Source organism: Phyllobates terribilis, unplaced genomic scaffold (genome assembly GCF_046119375.1).
Source record: "Phyllobates terribilis strain yellow unplaced genomic scaffold, ASM4611937v1 Scaffold_1__5_contigs__length_1240528914, whole genome shotgun sequence".
Lineage (NCBI taxonomy): Eukaryota > Metazoa > Chordata > Amphibia > Anura > Dendrobatidae > Phyllobates > Phyllobates terribilis.
Genome location: NW_027362761.1, coordinates 255,563,439 through 255,585,077, shown reverse-complemented (window position 1 = coordinate 255,585,077; position 21,639 = coordinate 255,563,439). Strand labels below are relative to the sequence as shown.

General features: G+C 43.3%; 1 protein-coding gene across 1 annotated transcript; it reads left to right on the top strand.

Moving 5' to 3' along the window:
- Nucleotides 1–6,781: 6,781 nt before the first annotated feature.
- Nucleotides 6,782–7,714, top strand: LOC141256702 (olfactory receptor 11L1-like). The gene has a single exon (XM_073671192.1). The coding sequence runs from the start codon at nt 6,782–6,784 to the stop codon at nt 7,712–7,714; it is 933 nt and encodes a 310-aa protein (XP_073527293.1).
- Nucleotides 7,715–21,639: the final 13,925 nt, after the last annotated feature.

Here is a 21,639-nt window from a genome sequence, read left to right as displayed (position 1 = left end):
GTTCCATGGTGCCCGAGCAAACTGTAACGGGTCTAGGAGGCGGAACCTCTGAGCTACTATACAAGGGGGCAGTCCTTGTAAGGGAGCGGGTGGCGACCAGGCAGGCAGTCACAGCAGGTGACCGGGACAGTCTCTGGAAGAACGGGCAGGAGATCACGACAAGTGACTGGGGCAGTCTCTGGGTGAACGGGCAGATGGTCACGGCAAGTGACCGGGACAGTCTCTGGAACAACGGGCAGGAGATCACGGCAAGTGACTGGGGCAGTCTCTGGGTGAACGGGCAGGTGGTCACGGTAAGTGACCGGGGCAGTCTCTGGGTAAAGGGTTGGTACGACCTGTGGCGGCTGATGGTAGACTTGAGCTCCCAGGTGAGCAGGCGAGAGTCTCTGGATAAACGGGTGGTCACAGCATGTGACGGCGGAGCCTCCAGGAAGACCAACAGACAGGCGGCAGATGAGCGCTCCCAGGTGAGCGAGCAGGAGTCACTGGACAGGCAGGTGGTCACAGCACGTGACGGCGGAGCCTCCAGGTAGACTAGCAGGCAGGTAGCAGGTGAGCGCTCCCAGGTGAGCGGGCAAGCTGGTCCATAGACAGACTGACGGGAGTAGGAAGGCAGACCGTCGGACCTCAGGCAAGCAGGCAGGTGGCTGGTGTGCGCTCCCAGGTGAGCGGGCAGGCTGGTCCTTAGACAGACTGACAGGAGTAGCAAGGCAGACCGTCGGACCTCAGACTAGCAGGCAGGTAGCAGATAATCAGGCAGGAATCTGGCAGGTAACTGGCAACGGGACCTGAGGGCTGAAGCAGAGTAGTGAACAGTGCAACAACATTGCTCGGGCACCTCCATTTTGGAGGAGGTGCCTTATATATGGTAAAGTCCTCCGGCCATTGGCCGGGGACTCCTTAGGACGGCGCGCGCGGCCCCTTTAAGAGGGAGGGAGGGCGCGCGCGCGCGCCCTAAGCACAGTGGCCGGGAAGGAGCGCGCGCTGCCAGCAGAGCGGGAGAGGGACGCCGGGCACGGAGCAGAGCGGTGAGGGGAACAGCGTCCCTGCCTAGCAGAGGGCAGGGACGCCGGCACTACACACATCTTAAAGATATGAATAAAAACCTTTAATCTTTTATCAAACATACATTCTAAAATTGGGTTCTTGGAAATTCATTATTTCCTCAAAGCTGTCTCAAGGTTGTAAATGTGAATGTGTAACAGGAGGAAAGAGACCTGGTACCAGAGGCATCTTGGCAGTTGGACAGTGCATTGCTGTAACTAGCCTGTGTCATTATTATCAGAAGACCTTAGAACAGTTGTCTCAAACAAACATCCCACAGGCCGTATGCGGCCCCTCAGGCTCCTTCATGCGGCCTGCAGGCACGTGAGCTCCTGTAACAATGTGGCTCAGTCCATGGGGCCGCTGACATCAGTGCTTCTCTTCAATTGAATGTGCGTCCTTGGAAGCACATTCAATTGAAATGTATCGTGGCACAGAGAGCTGGTCTCCGAGCCGCAATACCAATAGCTACCACTGGCCAATCAGAGACCGGGAGCCAAAGTCGGCATGCTGTTGCAGGCAGCGTAAGATGTCACTGCCATGCACCGCCCCGGCTGTGGAGGAGAAGAGGACGCTGTTCGCCGAGGGAGCAGAGGACAGGTGAGAAGGATTAATTTTGTTTTAATGTGTATGTAAAGAGCGGCACAAAGGGGACCATTATTGCAATATGGGGACCAGGCCGGGGGACCATTACTTCAATATGGGGAGCAGGCTGGGGGACCATCAATGCAATATGGGGAGCAGGATAGGGGCCATTACTGCAATATGGGGAGCAGGCTGGAGGACCATTATTCAAATATGGGGAGCAAGCTGGGGGACCATCAATGCAATATGGGGAGCAGGCTGGGGGACCATCAATGCAATATGAGGAGCAGGCTGGGGGACCATCAATGCAATATGGGGAGCAGGCTGGGGACCATCATTGCAGGATGGGGACCATTACTGCAATATATGGGGATCAGGCTGGGGGACCATCAATACAATATGGGGAGCAGGCTGGGGGGCCATCAATGCAATATGGGGAGCAGGCTGGGGGACCATCAATGCAATATTGGGAGCAGGCTGGGGGCCATTACTGCAATATGGGGAGCATGCTGGCTGACCGTTACTTCAATATGGGGAGCAGGCTGAGGGACCATCAATGCAACATGGGGAGCAGGCTGGGGGCCATTACTGCAATATGGGGAGCAGGCTTGGGGACCATTACTTCATTATGGGGATGAGGGTGGGGGGACCATTGCTGCAATATGGGGAGCAGGCTGGGGGATCATTACTTCAATATGGGGATGAGGGTGGGGGACCATTGCTGCAATTTGGGTTGCAGGCTGGGGGACCATTACGGCAATATGGGAGCAGGCTTGGGGACCATTACTTCAGTATGGGGAGCAGGCTGGGGGACCATTACTGAAATATGTGCAGCAGACTGGGGGACCATTACAGCAATATGGGGAGCAGGCTGGGGGACCATTACTGCAATATGGGGAGCAGGCTGGGGGACCATTACTGCAATATGGGGAGCAGGCTGGGGGACCATTACTGCAATATGGGGAGCAGGCTGGGGGACCATTACTGCAATATGGGGAGCAGGCTGGGGGACCATTACTGCAATATGGGGAGCAGGCTGGGGGACCATTACTGCAATATGGGGAGCAGGCTGGGGGACCATTACTGCAATATGGGGAGCAGGCTGGGGGACCATTACTGCAATATGGGGAGCAGGCTGAGGGACCATTACTGCAATAAAGTAAAGTAGACAAAAGAAAGTGCACATTTGTTATCGCCACATCCATAATGAACCAAGCTATAAAACTGTACCATAACCCATACGATTAGTGTCATTTTAAAAAATTAAATAAACAACAAGCCAAAAATGTAAAAAAAAGATCAAAGGTGTATAGAAAAAAAAGGTATCACTAGAAATGTCATCTCATCCTGCAAAGAATGTGGCCCATCAAATTCAATTTTTTTCTATGCGCGGCCCAATCACCTAGCTGAGTTTGAGACCCAAGTCCTAGAATATGCAAGTTGTTAACAATGCTACAATCTTGATGTGTGCATCCTCCTCCTTGTAGGTGTATCATTTTGTCAGCACTCTTGTACCAGCTCCTCTATCTGTGCAACTTGCCCCCTTGTTTGTGTTTCATGTATCTGATCCATGATCTACCTTATGAAGAAACCTGTAACCTTTTTATGAAGGCTGTTAAACTACTTGATGTCTCTAAAAGGCTTTTATTACTACCTTCACTTACATATTGAGTATGTTTTATATATATGTGCGCTGTATATTTAGCTAGAGGACAAGTTTAAACACCTCCAGTATTGCCTTTACTAGGAATTTTTTATCTAGGCAGATGTAATGCAGCCGGATTTTAGCATCTGTATTATGGCCACAAGCCTTGGCCCGACAGATGGTATCGTTACCTGAACGTACAGCATCAAGAATCCCTATCTGAATGACGACTAAGTAACAGCTTCAGTTTGTTCTTAAAGGGGTATTCCCATCTCCAAAATCCTATCCCAATATGGAGTAAGTGTAATAATAATAATATTAGTAAATACCTACAATTAGAAATGTAGTATAGTATTTTTGATTCGCTATGTCTCTTTCCTCATGTGCAGGCATTGCAGGACCTTAGGTATCCATGGTTACGTCCACTGATAAAGTGACAGTTAGCTAGCTGCTAGTGGTCATAACCATGAATATCTAAGGTCCTCTATTGCCTGCACATGAGGTAAGTGGCATAGCGAATCAGAAAAACTATACTACGTTTCTAATTGGTAGTATTTTCTAATATTATTATTATTATTATACCTACTACATATTGGGATAGGATCTTGGAGATGGGAATACCCCTTTAAACCTTTTTATGGAGCTACAATACTTTAGGAACCACTTTAACAGATTACACAAATTTTTCAGTCATTAAGAATTCAATTTTACATGTGGTTATCACGAATAGTTTGTCAAAATCTTGCTATATATACTTCAAAGATAAGAACATCCTCAAATATACATACTATACTAGGATACAAATGTAGCAGATGAACATTGTATGTTGAGTTATTTTGAGATTTTTGTAGCACATGGTGAAATACTCTACTATGTCGTATAGTGTATAATCTTTGATCACCTACCAAATGAAGGCAATAACTATTACAATATAATTTATTATTCAAGAGGATCTTTCAATAGTTTGAGCATGTTATACTGGTCACATCATGAATAGTGGCTGTAGGGCTGAATAAATCATATTTTTTTAATTTCTCATCTCTGATGCGATGATATTAGCTTGTAAAGTTTAGGATATAATTTAAGATAAATCCAACTGTTACCAGAGATTTGTCTCTGGAGGCGTGTACTTCTTCCTCTGCATGATGTTGACCAATCGTAAGCAAGAGACGTCATACAAGTAAAAAGATCATGCCCCCAGAAGGTCAGAAGAAGATACCTTCTCCTGTGTGAGACGTGTAATGACAGACAACCCTGTTCTCAGCTCTGATTTCTGTAGCTATTGTATACACCAGAGCAGAGTGTGATTAGAAACACTTCAATATCTCCTCTCATAACAGTCAATCTGGTACAAGGGGCTATGTGTAATTGCATAAAGATCTGTAGCTCTCCTCTAACACTACTGTCAGCTCTCCTCATCACTGCCATGAGAGATTTGGAAATGTTTGTAATCACACTTAGTGTGGGGAGAGGGAACATAGCAAAGCTGATTGCCATGATAGGAGACCTAGAGATGAGTGTAATCACACTGGCTATGCTTTATCCTACACAGTCGTGCAGAGATCAGGGCTGAGAGCAAAGTGTGTTCATTTTATTCCCCTGCATGATGCCTTCTGCTTATAATTGGCCAAGGTGATGCAGAGGGGAAAGTACACCCCCCCCCCCCCTTAGACAAATCTCTAGGAATGCCCACTTGAACTTTTCAGAAATTATAACCAAAACTTTACTTTAAAAAATAAAAACAATGTTTTATTTAGCTCTGCAGTCATTATTCCATGATGTGACCATTTTAATATGCTAAAACTGGTGAACGGTCCTTTTTACGCTCTTAGAGATTACCAGATACTAGCTATAAAACCTAAAGGCCCCGTCACACTTAGCGGCGCTGCAACGATCCCAACAATGATACGACCTGTCAGGGATCGTTGCTGCGTCGCTATGTGGTCGCTGGTGAGCTGTCAAACAGGCAGGCTCACCAATGATCAGGGGAGCAGCGACATCGTGGAAAGAATCTTTCCACGATGTCCTGCTCCTGGTTACCAGCCTGCTGAAGCAGGAGCAGGCTGATAACCATGATAAACAGCGGGTTACTAGGAGCACACGCGCACCTAGTAACCCGCTGTTTATCATGGTTACCACTCTGCTACGGTGAGCGGGAGGTTACCGCTCACTTTAGCAGGCTCGTAACCATGATAAACAGCGGGTTACTAAGTGCGCGTGTGCCCCTAGTAACCCGCTGTTTATCATGGGTACCAGCCTGATCGCTGCTCCCGCTGGTCACACACAGCGGTGTGTGCTGACCGGCAGGAGAGCAATGACCAAAAAATGGTCCAGGACACTTTGCAGCGATCAGCGACCTCACAGCAGGGGCCTGATCATTGCAAAGTGTCACACATAGCGACATCGCTGGTGAGGTCGCTGTTGAGTCACCAAAACCGTGACACAGCAGCGATCTCGCTATGTGAGACGGGGGCTTAAGACAGAGACACAATGAATATATACCCTGCTGTAAATAAATAAGTAAAAGTGCATCTAACCTTTAGTATTAAAACCTTACCATGCGTTATAGTGACGTCAGTGTGAATAAGGGCCGAGTAGGACCGGGTCCCGAACATGGACACACAGCAAATGGGAAGCTATATAAATGTAATCTCCAGCTCAGATACTATCTGTGTAAAGAAAAAAAAGTGCAGTAACCTCACTTTTTTAAGGCCCACTATAAACTCCAAAAATCAAATGACCCAAATGTACAATATCAAGAATATAAATAAAGCCTTAATAAAAGTGCAAGTAAGTTTTTGTGGCCTTTTTCAGCTCTCAGTGTGTCATAATTCTTTGGGAACCGCATTAGTAGATAATTCCACAAATTGTTCAGCAATTACAAATTCAATACCATGTATGTGTTAACTAGTGTCAATTTGTCAGATCCTTCTGTTTTACATATTTTATAGACAATTACATCACCATATATTTATAGACTATTGGCCATCTCTTTGTTTTAATTAACTTTCGGCAATAATTTTTAAGTCAACAGATCGAAAAGATTAATAAATCATTTTCTCTAAATGAGTTAACACTCCCTATCTCCTCTTTTATTGAAAAACATGAATAAATAAAAGTAAATTCAAATAGGGTTTGGACAAAGGGCAACCATATTTTTCAACTGGAGTCCCAGATATAAGGTCAAATATAGCATAAATCTTCTAAAACTAACAAAAATAAGAGCTTTTTCATTTCTCACTATTTGAAAGAGGGTATGTACTACAGAAAAGTAATAATTGAGCAATTAAGTTCCAAACCACAACTGATTGCTGTGTTTTCACTATGACAAAATTGTTTTATTGCAACAAATATTTGTCATAAATTTTTCATATAAAAAGAATATACTATGACATATATTTCTTCATACATTTTCATAATTTGCCTAACTTCTTGAGTTATTGAGTTTTTTCGTCAATTCTTGTTGCTTTTGCAGAACTTTAACATCAAGATATGTGGTGAACAAAAATGAATACTAATCACAGCTCTGTGTCAAATTTCATTCTCCGGGGCTTCTCTCTTGGCAGGCATACTCAACTATTTTTATTCATTTTGTTCCTAATTATCTACTCAATGACTCTGGTGTCCAACCTTCTTATCATCACCCTCGTGACATCCCAGAGATCACTTCACAAACCCATGTACTTCTTCATTGGAAACTTTTCTTTTCTAGAAATGTGGTATACTACTGTCACTGTTCCCAGGATGCTTAAAGATTTAGGAACTGGAAATAAAACAATCTCCTCTACTGGTTGTATTTCCCAATTTTATTTTTTGTTCTTTCTTGGAGCCACACAACATTTTTTATTAGCTATAATGGCTTATGATCGTTTCTTAGCCATTTGCTACCCTTTAAGATACAACAACCTTATGTGCAGATCCACCTGCTGTAAGCTGGCAGCAACATCTTGGATTGCAGGTTGCTCATCAATCTCTTTGCCAGCTGCTATGATGTCGCGGCTAAACTTCTGTGGACCAAATATAATTGACCACTTCTTCTGCGATTTCAGCCCTTTGTTACAGTTGTCTTGCACTGACACCTGGCTAAATGAGATTATATTTTCTGCCGTAGCTTGGACAGTAATTCTTGGCTGCTTCTTTTTTACTTTTATGTCCTATGTTTCAGTAGTTACTACCATCTTGAGAATACCCTCTTCTCTTGGTCGCCAAAAAGCATTTTCAACTTGTGCTTCTCATATAGCAGTTGTTGGCATATTTTTTGGTACAGTTATTTTCATGTATATACGGCCAAAAGCTAAAAATTCCTCACCAGTTGACAAAGTGGTCTCAGTATTTTATTCTGTTGTAGTCCCCCTTCTAAACCCGATGATCTATAGCCTAAGAAACAAAGAAATGAAAAATGCTTTGTGGAAAGCTGTTAGTAAATTAAAACGTTCATAATCAACACTTGCACTGTATAAAATCAACAGAGTTTATATATTTTGCTTCTTTACTATACAGTATATGGATAAATGTATTAGGTCACCTACACATTACACCTTCAGGTGCTTTTATGACCTCCCATTCTAAATCCAATAATATGGAGTTGGTCACCCCTTTACAGCTATAACAACTTCCACTCTTCTGCGAAGGCTTTCTACACGATTTTGGTGTTTGTCTGTGGGAATTTTTGCCCATTCATCTAGAAGAGCATTTGTAAGGTCAGGCCCTGATGTTGGATGAGAGGGTTTGGCTCACGATTTCCACACTAATTTAATCCAAAGGTGTACAACGAAGCTGAGGTAAAAGCTCTGTATGAGCCTGTCAAGTTGTTCCAAACCAAACTAACCCAATCATACCTTTATGGAACTTGTGTACTGAGGTACAGTCATGTTAGAACAGAATAGGGCCTTCCCCAAAATTTGGAAGCTACAATTGTTCAAAATGTGTTGGTATGCTAAAGCATTAAAGGGTAATTGTAATTTCAAACAACTTCAGAATAATATGTCCTGTGTGTATATAAAGGGATTACACTATTTCTAGCCAGGTATGTCTAATATCCTGCAAAAGAAAGAGTTTAGCTTTTTTTTCAGAGCAAGTGACAAATTGGAGGGGAAAGAGTGGCTCATAAGTGGGAAAAAATGCAGAATTCTCTGATAACATATTTTATGTTTCTCATGTTCACATTTACCATTCAGTTATTCAAAATTTGATTTAAGTACAGTTTATTTCACTTGAACTAATGGACCTAGGTGAACCCCTGAAAAACATTGGAGCATTAGTGCTCCAACACCAAACCAGTTGGCATGATGCAGTCAGGCAAGTAATGTTCTTTTAGCGTTGGCCAAACCCAAATTCATCCATCACACTGTCAAACGTAAGTGTGATTCATCAATGCTGAGAACATTTCCACTTATACTGGGTCTGGTGGCAGCATGCTTTACATCACTCCATCAACACATGGCATTGTGCATGGTGATGTAAAGCTTGTATTCAGTTGCTTGGCAATGGAAACCCATGCCATGAAGCTCCAGGTGAAGTTTTTCTGCTGATGTTAATGCCAGAGGATGATTGGAACTCTAAAATTATTAAATCAACAAAGCATTGGCGACTTTTTTTGCAGTCTAGCCATGAAACTGAAGAATTACATTTTTTCCAGTGAAATGTTGTTTTAGCCCCAAATTTGTAATTTTAACAAGGGGTAACAGGAAAAATAGACTCCATAATTAGTTACGTTATTTCTCCAGAACGCAATGATACCCCATATGTGGTCAAAAACAAACATTTGGGCACATGGCAGGGCTTGGAAAGGGCACTATTTGATTCTGGAGAGCAAATTTAGCTGGAATAGAATTTTGATGCCATATTGCACTTTTAGAGCCCTTAGCATGTCAAAACCTCAACAAGTGACCCCATTTAGGAAACTAGACCCCTCAAGGAATTTATCTAGGGTGTGTTGAGCATTTTGAACTCACAGGTGATTCACATTTAGATGTGAAAACAAAAAATTACATTTTAAAATGTAATGTAATGCTGGAAATGAGGTGCTAGAACAGCAAAAAAAAAAAAAAAAACATTGAGCCATTTTGGAAACTTCAGTGCTCAAGGAATCATCTGAGTCTAGAGATGTAGTGAGTATTTTGAACCTACAGGTGCCTCAAAGAATTTTGTAACATTGGGCCATGGAAATACGGTATAACAAGTTAACTGTAAAAATGAATATTTTATTAACTGCAAATTTTTAATTTGCAGAAGGGTTAATAGGTGGAAGTGGACCTCACAGTACACGATATGTTGTCAGAAATTATTGTTTGGCCACACAGAAGGATTTAGAAGGTAGGAGCACTACCTTCTAAATTTTGCAGCACAGATTTTGCTACAATATTTTGTAAGCGACATTTGCAGAGCCCCCAAGGTACAGGAACAGTAAAAAATTCCCAATTGTAGAATTACACCTCGAAATTAATTTGTTTACGGCTGCAATGACTATTTTAGCTCTATAGGTGTTTTCACTCTGCAACTTCCATGCCATGCTTTTTTCAGGAGACTTGCAGATGTACCAAATTTTATGCCCATACATTGTGCCCAGCTTCTGCTTTTGGAGAAACGCACCCCATAAATTTTTAATCAGCCCATTTCACCAATGCCAAACATGTGGGAGTAAATTGCGGTTATATATATATATATACAGTACAGACCAAAAGTTTGGACACACCTTCTCATTTAAAGATTTTTCTGTATTTTCTTGACTATGAAAATTGAACATTCACACTGAAGGCATCAGAACTATGAATTAACACATGTGGAATTATATAGTTAACAAGAAAGTGTGAAAAAACTGAAAATATGTCTTATATTCTAGGTTCTTCAAAGTAGCCATCTTTTGCTTTGATGACTGCTTTGCACACTCTTGGCATTCTCTTGATGAGCTTCAAGAGGTAGTCACCGGAAATGGTTTTCACTTCACAGGTGTGCCCTGTCAGGTTTAATAAGTGGGATTTCTTGCCTTATAAATGGGGTTGGGACCATCAGTTGTGTTGTGCAGAAGTCTGGTGGATACACAGCTGATAGTCCTACTGAATAGACTGTTAGAATTTGTATTATGGCAAGATAAAAGCAGCTAAGTAAAGAAAAACGAGTGGCCATCATTACTTTAAGAAATGAAGGTCAGTTAGTTCGAAAAATTGGGCAAACTTTGAAAGCGTCCCCAAGTGCAGTTGCAAAAACCATCAAGCGCTACAAAGAAACTGGCTCACATGAGGACCGCCGCAGGAAAGGAAGACCAAGAGTCACCTCTGCTTCTGAGGATAAGTTTATCCGAGTCACCAGCCTCAGAAATTGCAGGTTAACAGCAGCTCAGATTAGAGACCAGGTCAATGCCACACAGAGTTCTAGCAGCAGACACATCTCTACAACAACTGTTAAGAGGAGACTTTGTGCAGCAGGCCTTCATGGTAAAATAGCTGCTAGGAAACCACTGCTAAGGACAGGCAACAAGCAGAAGAGACTTGTTTGGGCTAAAGAACACAAGGAATGGACATTAGACCAGTGGAAATCTGTGCTTTGGTCTGATGAGTCCAAATTTGAGATCTTTGGTTCCAACCACCGTGTCTTTGTGCGATGCAGAAAAGGTGAACGGATGGACTCTACATGCCTGGTTCCCACCGTGAAGCATGGAGGAGGAGGTGTGATGGTGTGGGGGGGCTTTGCTGCTGACACTGTTGGGGATTTATTCAAAATAGAAGGCATACTGAACCAGCATGGCTACCACAGCATCTTGCAGCGGCATGCTATTCCATCCGGTTTGCGTTTAGTTGGACCATAAATTATTTTTCAACAGGACAATGACCCCAGACACACCTACAGGCTGTGTAAGGGCTATTTGACCAAGAAGGAGAGTGATGGGGTGCTACTCCAGATAATCTGGCCTCCACAGTCACCAGACCTGAACCCAATCGAGATGGTTTGGGGAGAGCTGGACCGCAGAGTGAAGGCAAAAGGGCCAACAAGTGCTAAGCATCTCTGGGAACTCCTTCAAGATTGTTGGAAGACCATTTCCGGTGACTACCTCTTGAAGCTCATCAAGAGAATGCCAAGAGTGTGCAAAGCATTCATGAAAGCAAAAGGTGGCTACTTTGAAGAACCTAGAATATAAGACATATTTTCAGTTGTTTCACACTTTTTTGATAAGTATATAATTCCACATGTGTTAATTCATAGTTTTGATGCCTTCAGTGTGAATATACAATTTTCATAGTCATGAAAATACAGAAAAATCTTTAAATGAGAAGGTGTGTCCAAACTTTTGGTCTGTACTGTAGATATATATATATAATATAAAACCCAATATAAATCTGGTATTGCTGTAATCACACTGACCTGAAGAATAAAGCCTTCTAGTTACTTATACCACACAGAGTAGGCCATAAAAAAAAAAAACTATTTGTGAATTGCTGTTTTTCATTCTGCCCCCCAAAAGTCAGAATAATACTGTATTCACATTTATCTTGTGCCCTATGCTGAACACTTACCTCAGAGTTTCCGTGTAAAGTGTAAATCCCTAAAATGTGATTCAGACAAAACACGTAATGGAACCCTTCACTATTATGAAGCCGATGGAGTCACTTTGCTTTGGGCTGTTTGGCCTCTTTGCCTCTGGTATACTGGCATTTTAGGGATATTTCTAGCGCACAGAAAAGTGGTCAATGACAGTTGTGTGCCTAAAAGGACGAATACCACTGGAATAGATGCAAAACCGAGGCCAAGGCAAAGTGACTCCATCTGCCTCATAATAATGAGTGGTTCCATCAGGGAATTTGTCTGAATCACATCTTTGGGGAATTCAGTTGGAAACCCTGACTTAAATGCTCATCGTAGAATCACACAAAAATCACAAAAAATGTGATCCTAGTCTTATACTAAACGCAATGAAAAAATGTTATGTATCCCAAAATGCTACGAATAAAAACCTGCTTATCCCACAAAAATTCAAGCCCCACCTCAGGTCCGTCATCTTTCATTGGAAATATACGGGGTTTCCACATTATTGGTATGAAATAGGCTCTTGAAAAGTGACATGTCTCCAACCCGCCCCCGCCACCCCCAAAAAATAAAATCCAGTGAGGTCTCCACTCCCAAAACCAAATTACCCCTTTCTTTCAGTTCAGTTTCATTACCCCTTTCTTTCAGAGACCCCAATCAAGATGGTTTGGGGTGAGCTGGACCGCAGAATGAAGGCAAAAGTGCCAACAAGTGCTAAGCATCTCTGGGAACTCCTTCAAGATTGTTGGAAGACCATTTCTGGTGACTACCTCTTGAAGCTCATCAAGAGAATGCCAAGAGTGTGCAAAGCAGTCATCAAAGCAAACGGTGGCTACTTTGAAGAACCTAGAATATAAGACATATTTTCAGTTGTTTCACACTTTTTTGTTAAGTATGTAATTCCACATGTGTTAATTCATAGTTTTAATGCCTTCAGTGTGAATGTACAATTTTCATAGTCAAGAAAATACAGAAAAATCTTTAAATGAGAAGGTGTGTCCAAACTTTTGGTCTGCACTGTACATACAGTTAGGTCCATATATATTTGGACAGAGACAACATTTTTCTAATTTTGGTTCTAGACATTACCACAATGAATTTTAAACCAAACAATTCAGATGCAGTTGAAGTTCAGACTTTCAACTTTCATTTGAGGGTATCCACATTAAAATTGGATGAAGGGTTTAGGAGTTTCAGCTCCTTAACATGTGCCACCCTGTTTTTAAAGGGACCAAAAGTAATTGGACAATTGACTCCAAGGCTATTTCATGGACAGGTGTGGGCAATCGCTTCATTATGTCATTCTCAATTAAGCAGATAAAAGGCCTGGAATTGATTTGAGGTGTGGTGCTTGCATTTGGAAGGTTTTGCTGTGAAGTAAACATGCGGTCAAAGGAGCTCTCCATGCAGGTGAAACAAGCCATCCTTAAGCTGCAAAAACAGAAAAAACCCATCCGAGAAATTGCTACAATATTGGGAGTGGTAAAATCTACAGTTTGGTACATCCTGAGAAAGAAAGAAAGCACTGGTGAACTCATCAATGCAAAAAGACCTGGGCGCCCACGGAAGACAACAGTGGTGGATGATCACAGAATAATCTCCATGGTTAAGAGAAACCCCTTCACAACAGCCAACCAAGTGAACAACACTCTCTAGGAGGTAGGCGTATCAATATCCAAATCTACCATAAAGAGAAGACTGCATGAAAGTAAATACAGAGGGTTCACTGCACGGTGCAAGCCACTCATAAGCATCAAGAATAAAAAGGCTAGACTGGACTTTGCTAAAAAACATCTAAAAAAGCCAGCACAGTTCTGGAAGAACATTCTTTGGACAGATGAAACCAAGATTAACCTCTACCAGAATGATGGAAAGAGAAAAGTATGGCGAAGGCGTGGTACAGCTCATGATCCAAAGCATACCACATCATCTGTAAAACACGGCGGAGGCAGTGTGATGGCTTGGGCATGCATGGCTGCCAGTGGCACTGGGTAACTAGTGTTTATTGATGATGTGACAAAGGACAGAAGCAGCTGATTGAATTCTGATGTATTCAGAGCCATACTGTGTGCTCAGATCCAGCAAAATGCAGCCAAACTGATTGGTCGTCGTTTCATACTACAGATGGACAATGACCCAAAACATAAAGCCAAAGCAACCCAGGAGTTTATTAAAGCAAAGAAGTGGAATATTCTTGAATGGCCAAGTCAGTCACCTGATCTCAACCCAATTGAGCATGCATTTCACTTGTTAAAGTCTAAACTTCAGACAGAAAGGCCCACAAACAAACCACCACAGTGAAGGCCTGGCAGAGCATCAAAAAGGAGGAAACACAGCGTCTGGTGATGTCCATGAGTTCAAGACTTCAGGCAGTCATTGCCAACAAAGAGTTTTCAACCAAGTACTAGAAATGAACATTTTATTTACAATTATTTAATCTGTCCAATTACTTTTGGTCCCTTTAAAACAGTGTGGCACATGTTAAGGAGCTGAAACTCCTAATCACACAAAAAGAAAAAGTGGGCACTGCTGGGGAATAATAATCACAAATAGAAAGGGGTGCTACAGTAACCTGATGTAAAGACACAAAATAATTCGGAAGAAAAAGACTCAGGATATATAACCATGCACACCCAATGTTGGAAAAGTGAAAAAAATCTTTATTACATGATTACATTTAGACAACAAAAGAAAAAATTTTTAAAAGCATTTAAAACAGACAAAAACATGTGCAATCTTCATATGGGGGAATTCATGATAATATGCATAAAAATAGCAATAAACCCCACTATGTTATGTGCCACAGGTATATTTTACATCACTTACATAACATTCGATTAATGTAGACCAACTAAGCAACCCTGGCTATAAATAGCACAGCATAACCAGTCAAAATATGTGTTTATGACAAAGCAAACCCCCCTAAATAATATAAGTGAATCAAGGAATGAGTAGGAGAGATGGTCTATTGGCAATGGGGGCCCATATTTTAGAGGTATTGGCCAGATTGTGTCACCAAAGTCATATATGACGTGGCACAGTTGATCCACATATAAATAACAAGCCAGGCATTCCTGAGTGGTCAAGTCAAGAAAATAAGTAAATAAAAAAAAATACCCCTGATGAAGCTGCGTCTGAGCAGCGTAACGCGTAGGGTCTCTGGTGCCAGCAGGTAATTATTCTTCCATATATTTTTTATTTACTTATTTTCTTTCCCCCATATGAAGATTGCACATGTTTTTGTCTGTTTTAAATGCTTTTAAAAAATTTTTCTTTTGTTGTCTAAATGTAATCATGTAATAAAGATTTTTTTCACTTTTCCAACATTGGGTGTGCATGGTTATATATCCTGAGTCTTTTTCTTCCGAATAATTCTGAAACTCCTAATCCCTTCATCCCATTTTAATGTGGATACCCTCAAATGAAAGCTGAAAGTCTGAACTTCAACTGCATCTGAATTGTTTTATTTAAAATTCATTGTGGTAATATCTAGAACCAAAATTAGAAAAATGTTGTCTCTGTCCAAATATATATGGACCTAACTGTATATGTCGTGGGGATTCAGTATCTTTGGTACTCTGCAGCGTTCACACAGGCATGTAGTTTCTCAGGGCAAAACAGGCAGATTTATTAAGGTTCATAAATCTTCAGCATATGGGAAAATCAAAACATCATTTTCAGTATCTTCCTCCTGTTAGGCTATGTGCCCACATAGCAGATTTGATGCAGAGCGTTTTTGCCTCTCTCTGGCAGAGAAAAACGCATGCAAATTTACATTCGTTTTTCCTGCCAGAGAGAAGCGTTTTTTCAGCGTTTTTACATGCGTTTTCGCATGCATTTATTCAAGCACTTTTTCAAGCGATTTTGAGCATCACTTGGAAAAGTGCTTGACAAGTTGGTCACAAAATATAAATCTATGCAACTGGCATGGATTTATATTGTGTGACCAACTTAAATGCTTTAACTGCTGCATCTATAGTAAATCTATAGTAAAAAAAAAAAAAAAGAATTAAAAAGTTAAAAATAAAAAAATCCTGTATCCTCACCTCTCCAGTCTCCTCCCGACGGCGATCCTCTCTCCTCGGCGTCCCGCGGTGTACTGGCAGGACCTGCGGTGACGTCATTTAGTCAGCTGATGGTCACGCGACCATCACCTGACCGCTGACATCAGCGGTCGCGTGACCATCAGCTGACTAAATGACGTCACCGCAGGTCCTGCAATTACACCGTGGGACGCCGAAGAGAGAGGAAACCGCCGGGAGCAGACCGGAGAGGGGAGTATACAGGTTTTTTTTATTTTTAACTTTTTTATTTCTTTTTTTCACCGCGTGGTAGCCGGGATGAAGAGGAGTTGTAGTCTCCTCTTCATCCTGGGTACCACACGCACCGCGATTACGCTGCAAATTCGCGGCCATTGAATTTAATTGAAACACAGCAAATCCACATATACAATACAGGCCAAAAGTTTGGACACACCTCATTTATAGATTTTTCTGTATTTTCATGACTATGAAAATTGTACATTCACACTGAAGGCATCAAAACTATAAATTAACACATGTGGAATTATATACTTTACAAAAAAAGTGTGAAACAACTGAAAATATGTCTTATATTCTAGGTTCTTCAACGTAGCCACCTTTTGTTTTGATGACAGTGTGAATGTACAATTTTCATAGTCATGAAAATAGAGAAAAATCTTTAAATGAGAAGGTGTGTCCAAACTTTTGGTCTGTACTGTACCTGCGGGTTTGCTGCGTTTTAAAGGTTCCTCAATGGCCGCGAATTTGCAGCGTAATCGTGGTAGAAATGGTCATGCTGCGTTTTGCAACGCAATGCGAATTTGGCGCGCTAATTAGCGCATCATGTGCACAGCACATCTGAATTCACATTGCTTTGCATGGCAGACGGTTTTTCAAGCGTTTTCGCGGCCGCAAAAACGCTACGTGGGCACATGGCCTTAAACTCGAGGGGTGTGTGGAAGTTAAAAAGACATCTTGTGCATGTTAGGCTTAGGCTGCGTGCCCACGAAGCATTTTCCAAGTGTTTATGCTGCGGAATGTACGCAGCGTAAACACTTGGGAAACGCTTGGTAATCCGTCCCCCATGGTCCCCAATGACAAGCCGCAATTGGGACTACTCACAAAAGTCACCAGCTGAGATCCCGCTGTTCATAGCTGTTTGATAGACATGGTGCTAATGCACCAAGCTGGCAGACAGCCGGGAGCCCCAAATTATAGGCTTGTGAGCCACAGGTTGGGGACCAATGATGTAGACATTACTGTCTGGCAGTCTCGGGATTCATAAAGCAAAAGATGATGGCAGTTAAGTGGTTTACCCATGTAATTCCTTTCTCAGCTGTCTTTCGCTGTGCCTGCTTCCTTGCAGGCACTGAACAGAGCCTGAGCGCATCCACCGTAAGCACATGCGCAAGCAGCAAAATATACGTATTATGCTTCAGTGAAGCAGCAACAAAGGCTGTATTCAACCAGGGTTGTGGAGTCAGTAAGCCAAACTACCTACTCTGACTGCTCAATTTCCCTGACTTCCGACTCCTCGACTCACTACTGAGCAGCACAGATTCATCTCAACTAAAAGCTGAGATCCATAGATAAGGAACAGACATTTATGAGACATTTCATAACTTTCCCAAATTCTTGTGAAAACATTTACAGCATATTCTGCATTGTACTACTGTGCCCAATTTATTATATATTTTAGGAGTCGGAGTCGGTCTGTTTCATACCGACTCCACCAAAATGGACACCGACTCCACAACCTTGATTTAAGACATCCATGTGGCAAGACCTAGTGCTGTCTGCTTTTTTCTCAGACAACACACAGACCAATAAAATTGTATGCATAATTTTGACTGGTGACACTGATCACGAACGTGTTTTGAATTTTTTTTATGGATACTTGGTTTGCAGAAAAATCACAGACATGTGAACAGCTCCATAGATTATAATGGGCACATGTTCTATCCATGAAAACCACCGTTAGCATTCGTACTTGACAGGCGGATGTATAAATGGGGCCTAAGGCTACATTCACGCAACTGTATTTGTGTCAGAATTACTGTTGTCTTTCTACAGTTCGACCACTAGTGGCTGCTATTGTTCACCTTAATAATTGTGCTGCTGTTGTACTCCTTACCACTGGAGGATGCTGTTGTGTTCTGCAATTGCCCTTTACAAATACAGATTCTGAACCTACAGAATCCATCTTGTTTCCTGTTTGGGCCTACTTAAAGCCACATGGATCTCTTACTCATTGCTTGAATATTGTGTCTAGCTGTTAGCGTAGTTTCTCACCAGCTCCTGAACATTCTTACCCAGACTGTTCTAATTCATCTACGGATTGTTTCCTACAACTCCTTTGCTTTATCCAAGAACTTCTACTACCGCTTGCTGTTCCTGCTTGAGCTCCTTCGGCCACTGGTTTCCAGCAGTACTACGCCAGTATCGTAACAATTTGGTTCTCAGTGCTGTCCATGAAGAAGGCTGGCCTCAAACAGGCTGTGTAGCGCCCCGAGGGTTCGGCCGCTACAGGGGTATTGCACCTCAGACCAGAGGTGTGATATTCCACTCCCGGGTAAGGATGGAGTATGGACCAGGGCTCAGTTGGCTGCATACAGCACACACACCCCATTTCCGAGGGACAGCTCAACGGTGCTCCCACTAGACAGAAGTGCAGGCACGACCGACTATGTCCCTGCCTGGAGTGGGGAGGGGGGTGGAACACCCAGTGCTGTAGGGGCAGATAGGGGTTGGTTCCTGAGCGTAGGTAGGAGCTCATTGGTTGCTGGTCACCTGGGCTCATGGCTAGAAGGAGGTATAAAAGGTGGGCACCATCTTAGAACAGTGTTCAGTCTGTGAGGAGAGGAGAGCTGACAGGGAGCAGCAGCTCAGGCTGAGTGCTGCTCCAGAGGCAGGCCTAGAGAAGAGGCCAGAGCCTGAGAGGAGAAGGAGAAGTGGGCCTGGAGAAGAGGCCAAGGGAAGGAGGAGAAGACAGAACAGGAGAGAAGGAGAAGAGAGAGAAACAGAAGGGCTCAGGAACAAGAAGGTGGAAGGGACCCTAAGAACCTACGAGAATCCAGGGTGAAGGGTCAGGCAGATTAAGGGTACCGGATCCCAAGTTGGTGGAGGAGAAACTACCCTCAGCCAAAGACCGGTCATCATGATCATATATTGGTGCGACACCTCATCAAACCTGCTAGGAAGGCACCATATAGGACAGCGGAGAACGAGGCCCACGTTTAACCGCACAGGTCCGCGGCAGCTGGACAAGAGTGGGTCACTGGTGAGGTAGGCCAGAGAAAGGATAAAAGGGGGTCCTGTGCCATGCTCCTGAACTGCCTGGGAGTTGACTGAGCCCCTCACCTGGTGGACGCAGCACGGCTCAGGTGGTCACTGCTGGCCGAAGTGACCTGGAACAAACGAACTGTGAGTAAAGACCCTGGACTGTAACTTGTTGTCTGTGTGCTCCTTCGCGCTTCCAGCACTATCAGCACCGGGACTCGCACCACCATCACTCCCAACATCCACTACACTGCCCTGGGGCTGCACTCGTCCCGTGGGGAGTCACATCACCTCAGCTGCACCCATCATCAGCCCCAGCGGACTGCCTTGCAGCGGCGGTTCCTAATAACCGCAATCCACGGGTGGCGTAGTCGGACATTATTTGGAGTGCATAGCAGACTACCATTGGCCTGACCACCCTGAGCCGCGGGACCGGGCCGCCACTACTACTACCCCCATCGTTCCCCTATCGCCCGGATCCGCGTGCCCCACGGCCCAGGGGGCGAGTCAGCTGCACCAATGATATTCTATAGTTCTGTTCAGATGACCGTTTGTTTACACAGATCGAGTGTTCTCGTGAACAAAAATTGCTGCATGCAGCATTTCCTTCCATATTTCAAATGAGACTTGCCTGTTCAAGGTTATGGCCCAATTAATTTGCAGAGTTTTTTTAAGTGACTTTCCTAGTTTTTTTGTCTTGTGATATTAGTTGCCATTTTTGGTGCTACATTCTTCAAAATGTAACACGTGATTCATGAATTTGGTGCAAAGTCAAAAATTATCTTTTTTTCTGCATTGAGCTGTGAGACTTTTTTGTGCCAATAGTTCCACACTTTGCAAAATTCCATTAAAAAATACTGACACACTCAAAAATACACCACGGGGAGACTGGAGTAGAGCTGTGCCAAATTTTGCAATGATTAAAAAGTTGCAATTGATGAATCAGGCGAATACACCTGGAACTGCTAAACTCTGCCCATAAAAAAAAACAGATGAGCACAAATAAATGAATTGGGTGCAAACAAAACTATGCAAAAAAACAGGTGCGAAGGCTATGATGTATTGGGGTCTATGGGTGCACCCGAAAATCGGATCCCATATGAATGAACCATAAAGCATCAGATTTTTACAGATATATTGCCATTATTAAAATAGGAAACTGTTTATGGTCTTGTAAATTTTACTAACTGCTGATGTATAAAAACAGATGCCATATGGATGAAAACAATGGATATATGAATGACAATACAAATTAAAGGGAATCTGTCACCATGTTTTTATTACATCATCTGAGAGGAGCATAACATAGGGGCAGAGACCCTGATTCCAGTGATGCATCACTTACTGAGCTGCTTGCTGCCATTTTGATACAATCACTGTTTTATCTGCTGCAGATCTATCAGTTCCCTGAATGCTGAGCTCTGTATAACCCAGCCCACACCACTGATGGCAGCTTTTTGCCTATGTTTGCCCAGTGTAGAAAGGAAACTGCCAAATGGTCTGGGCATGGTTTTACTACCTGGCAGCAGGTTTACTAGTCCTCTACTGATTAAACTGTGATTTATCAACATGACTGGAATCAGGATCTCTGTCTCTACATTATGCTGCTCGCAGCCAAAACTTGGTGACAGATTCCCTTTAGAAATAATCCATTTTTTTCTGGATGAAAATCAGACTTTCTTTATATGCTTGTGTGAACACAGCCTAAGGGCTCTTTCAAATGTCCGTGTTTCCGGTATGTGTGGAGACACTGACACACGCAGACCCATTCAAATCTATGGGTCTGCGCACATGTCAGTATGTCTCCACACGCTGACGTATCCATTTTTTTGCGGATGAACGGTGCACAAAAGTGTCTCACGCTGAACACACACGGATGACATCTGTGTGTCATCAGTGACACGGACCGGCGCCTAGGAATCAGTGTACAGGTAGCGCTGTCCCCAAGCGCCGGGTGCTGAACACTGCCCTCATCATGGTAACTGCCGGCGCTGCGATCAGCACCAGCAGGGACAATGATGAGGGTAGTAGTAGTCTTCTCCTGCAGTGTCCCTCTGTAAAAATAATTATAAAATAATAAAATCCATACTCACCTGTCCGGAGATGTCCCCGCTGTAATCCTCTGATGCCGGGGAGAATGAGCAGCTCCAGCGAGCGGGGCCCGGAGCTGAGTCCTGTCACTCACTTAAGCGCAGCTCCGGGGCCGCTCGCTGGAGCAACTTATTCTCCCCGTCGTCAGAGGATTACAGCGGGGACATCTCCGGACAGGTGAGTATAAGGATTTTATTCTTACTTTTACACAGGGACACTGCAGAAGCAGACACTACTACTCTCATCATTGTCCCTGCTGGTGCTGATGGCAGCGCTGGCCGGGAACCATGAGGGCAGCGTTCAGCACTTGGGAACAGCGCTAACTGTAGCGCTGATTCCCAGGCGTCGGTGGTGTTCCTGATGCGGCACACGCGGACACGGATATCTCCGGTACCGTGACGTACGGACGTGTAAAACTGGCCTAAGGCCGACTTTAACTGAGTGCAGGGGCTG

Excerpts from the sequence above, each read along its gene's own strand:
- LOC141256702 (XM_073671192.1), top strand. The coding sequence starts at position 6,782 with ATGAATACTAATCACAGCTCTGTGTCAAATTTCATTCTCCGGGGCTTC.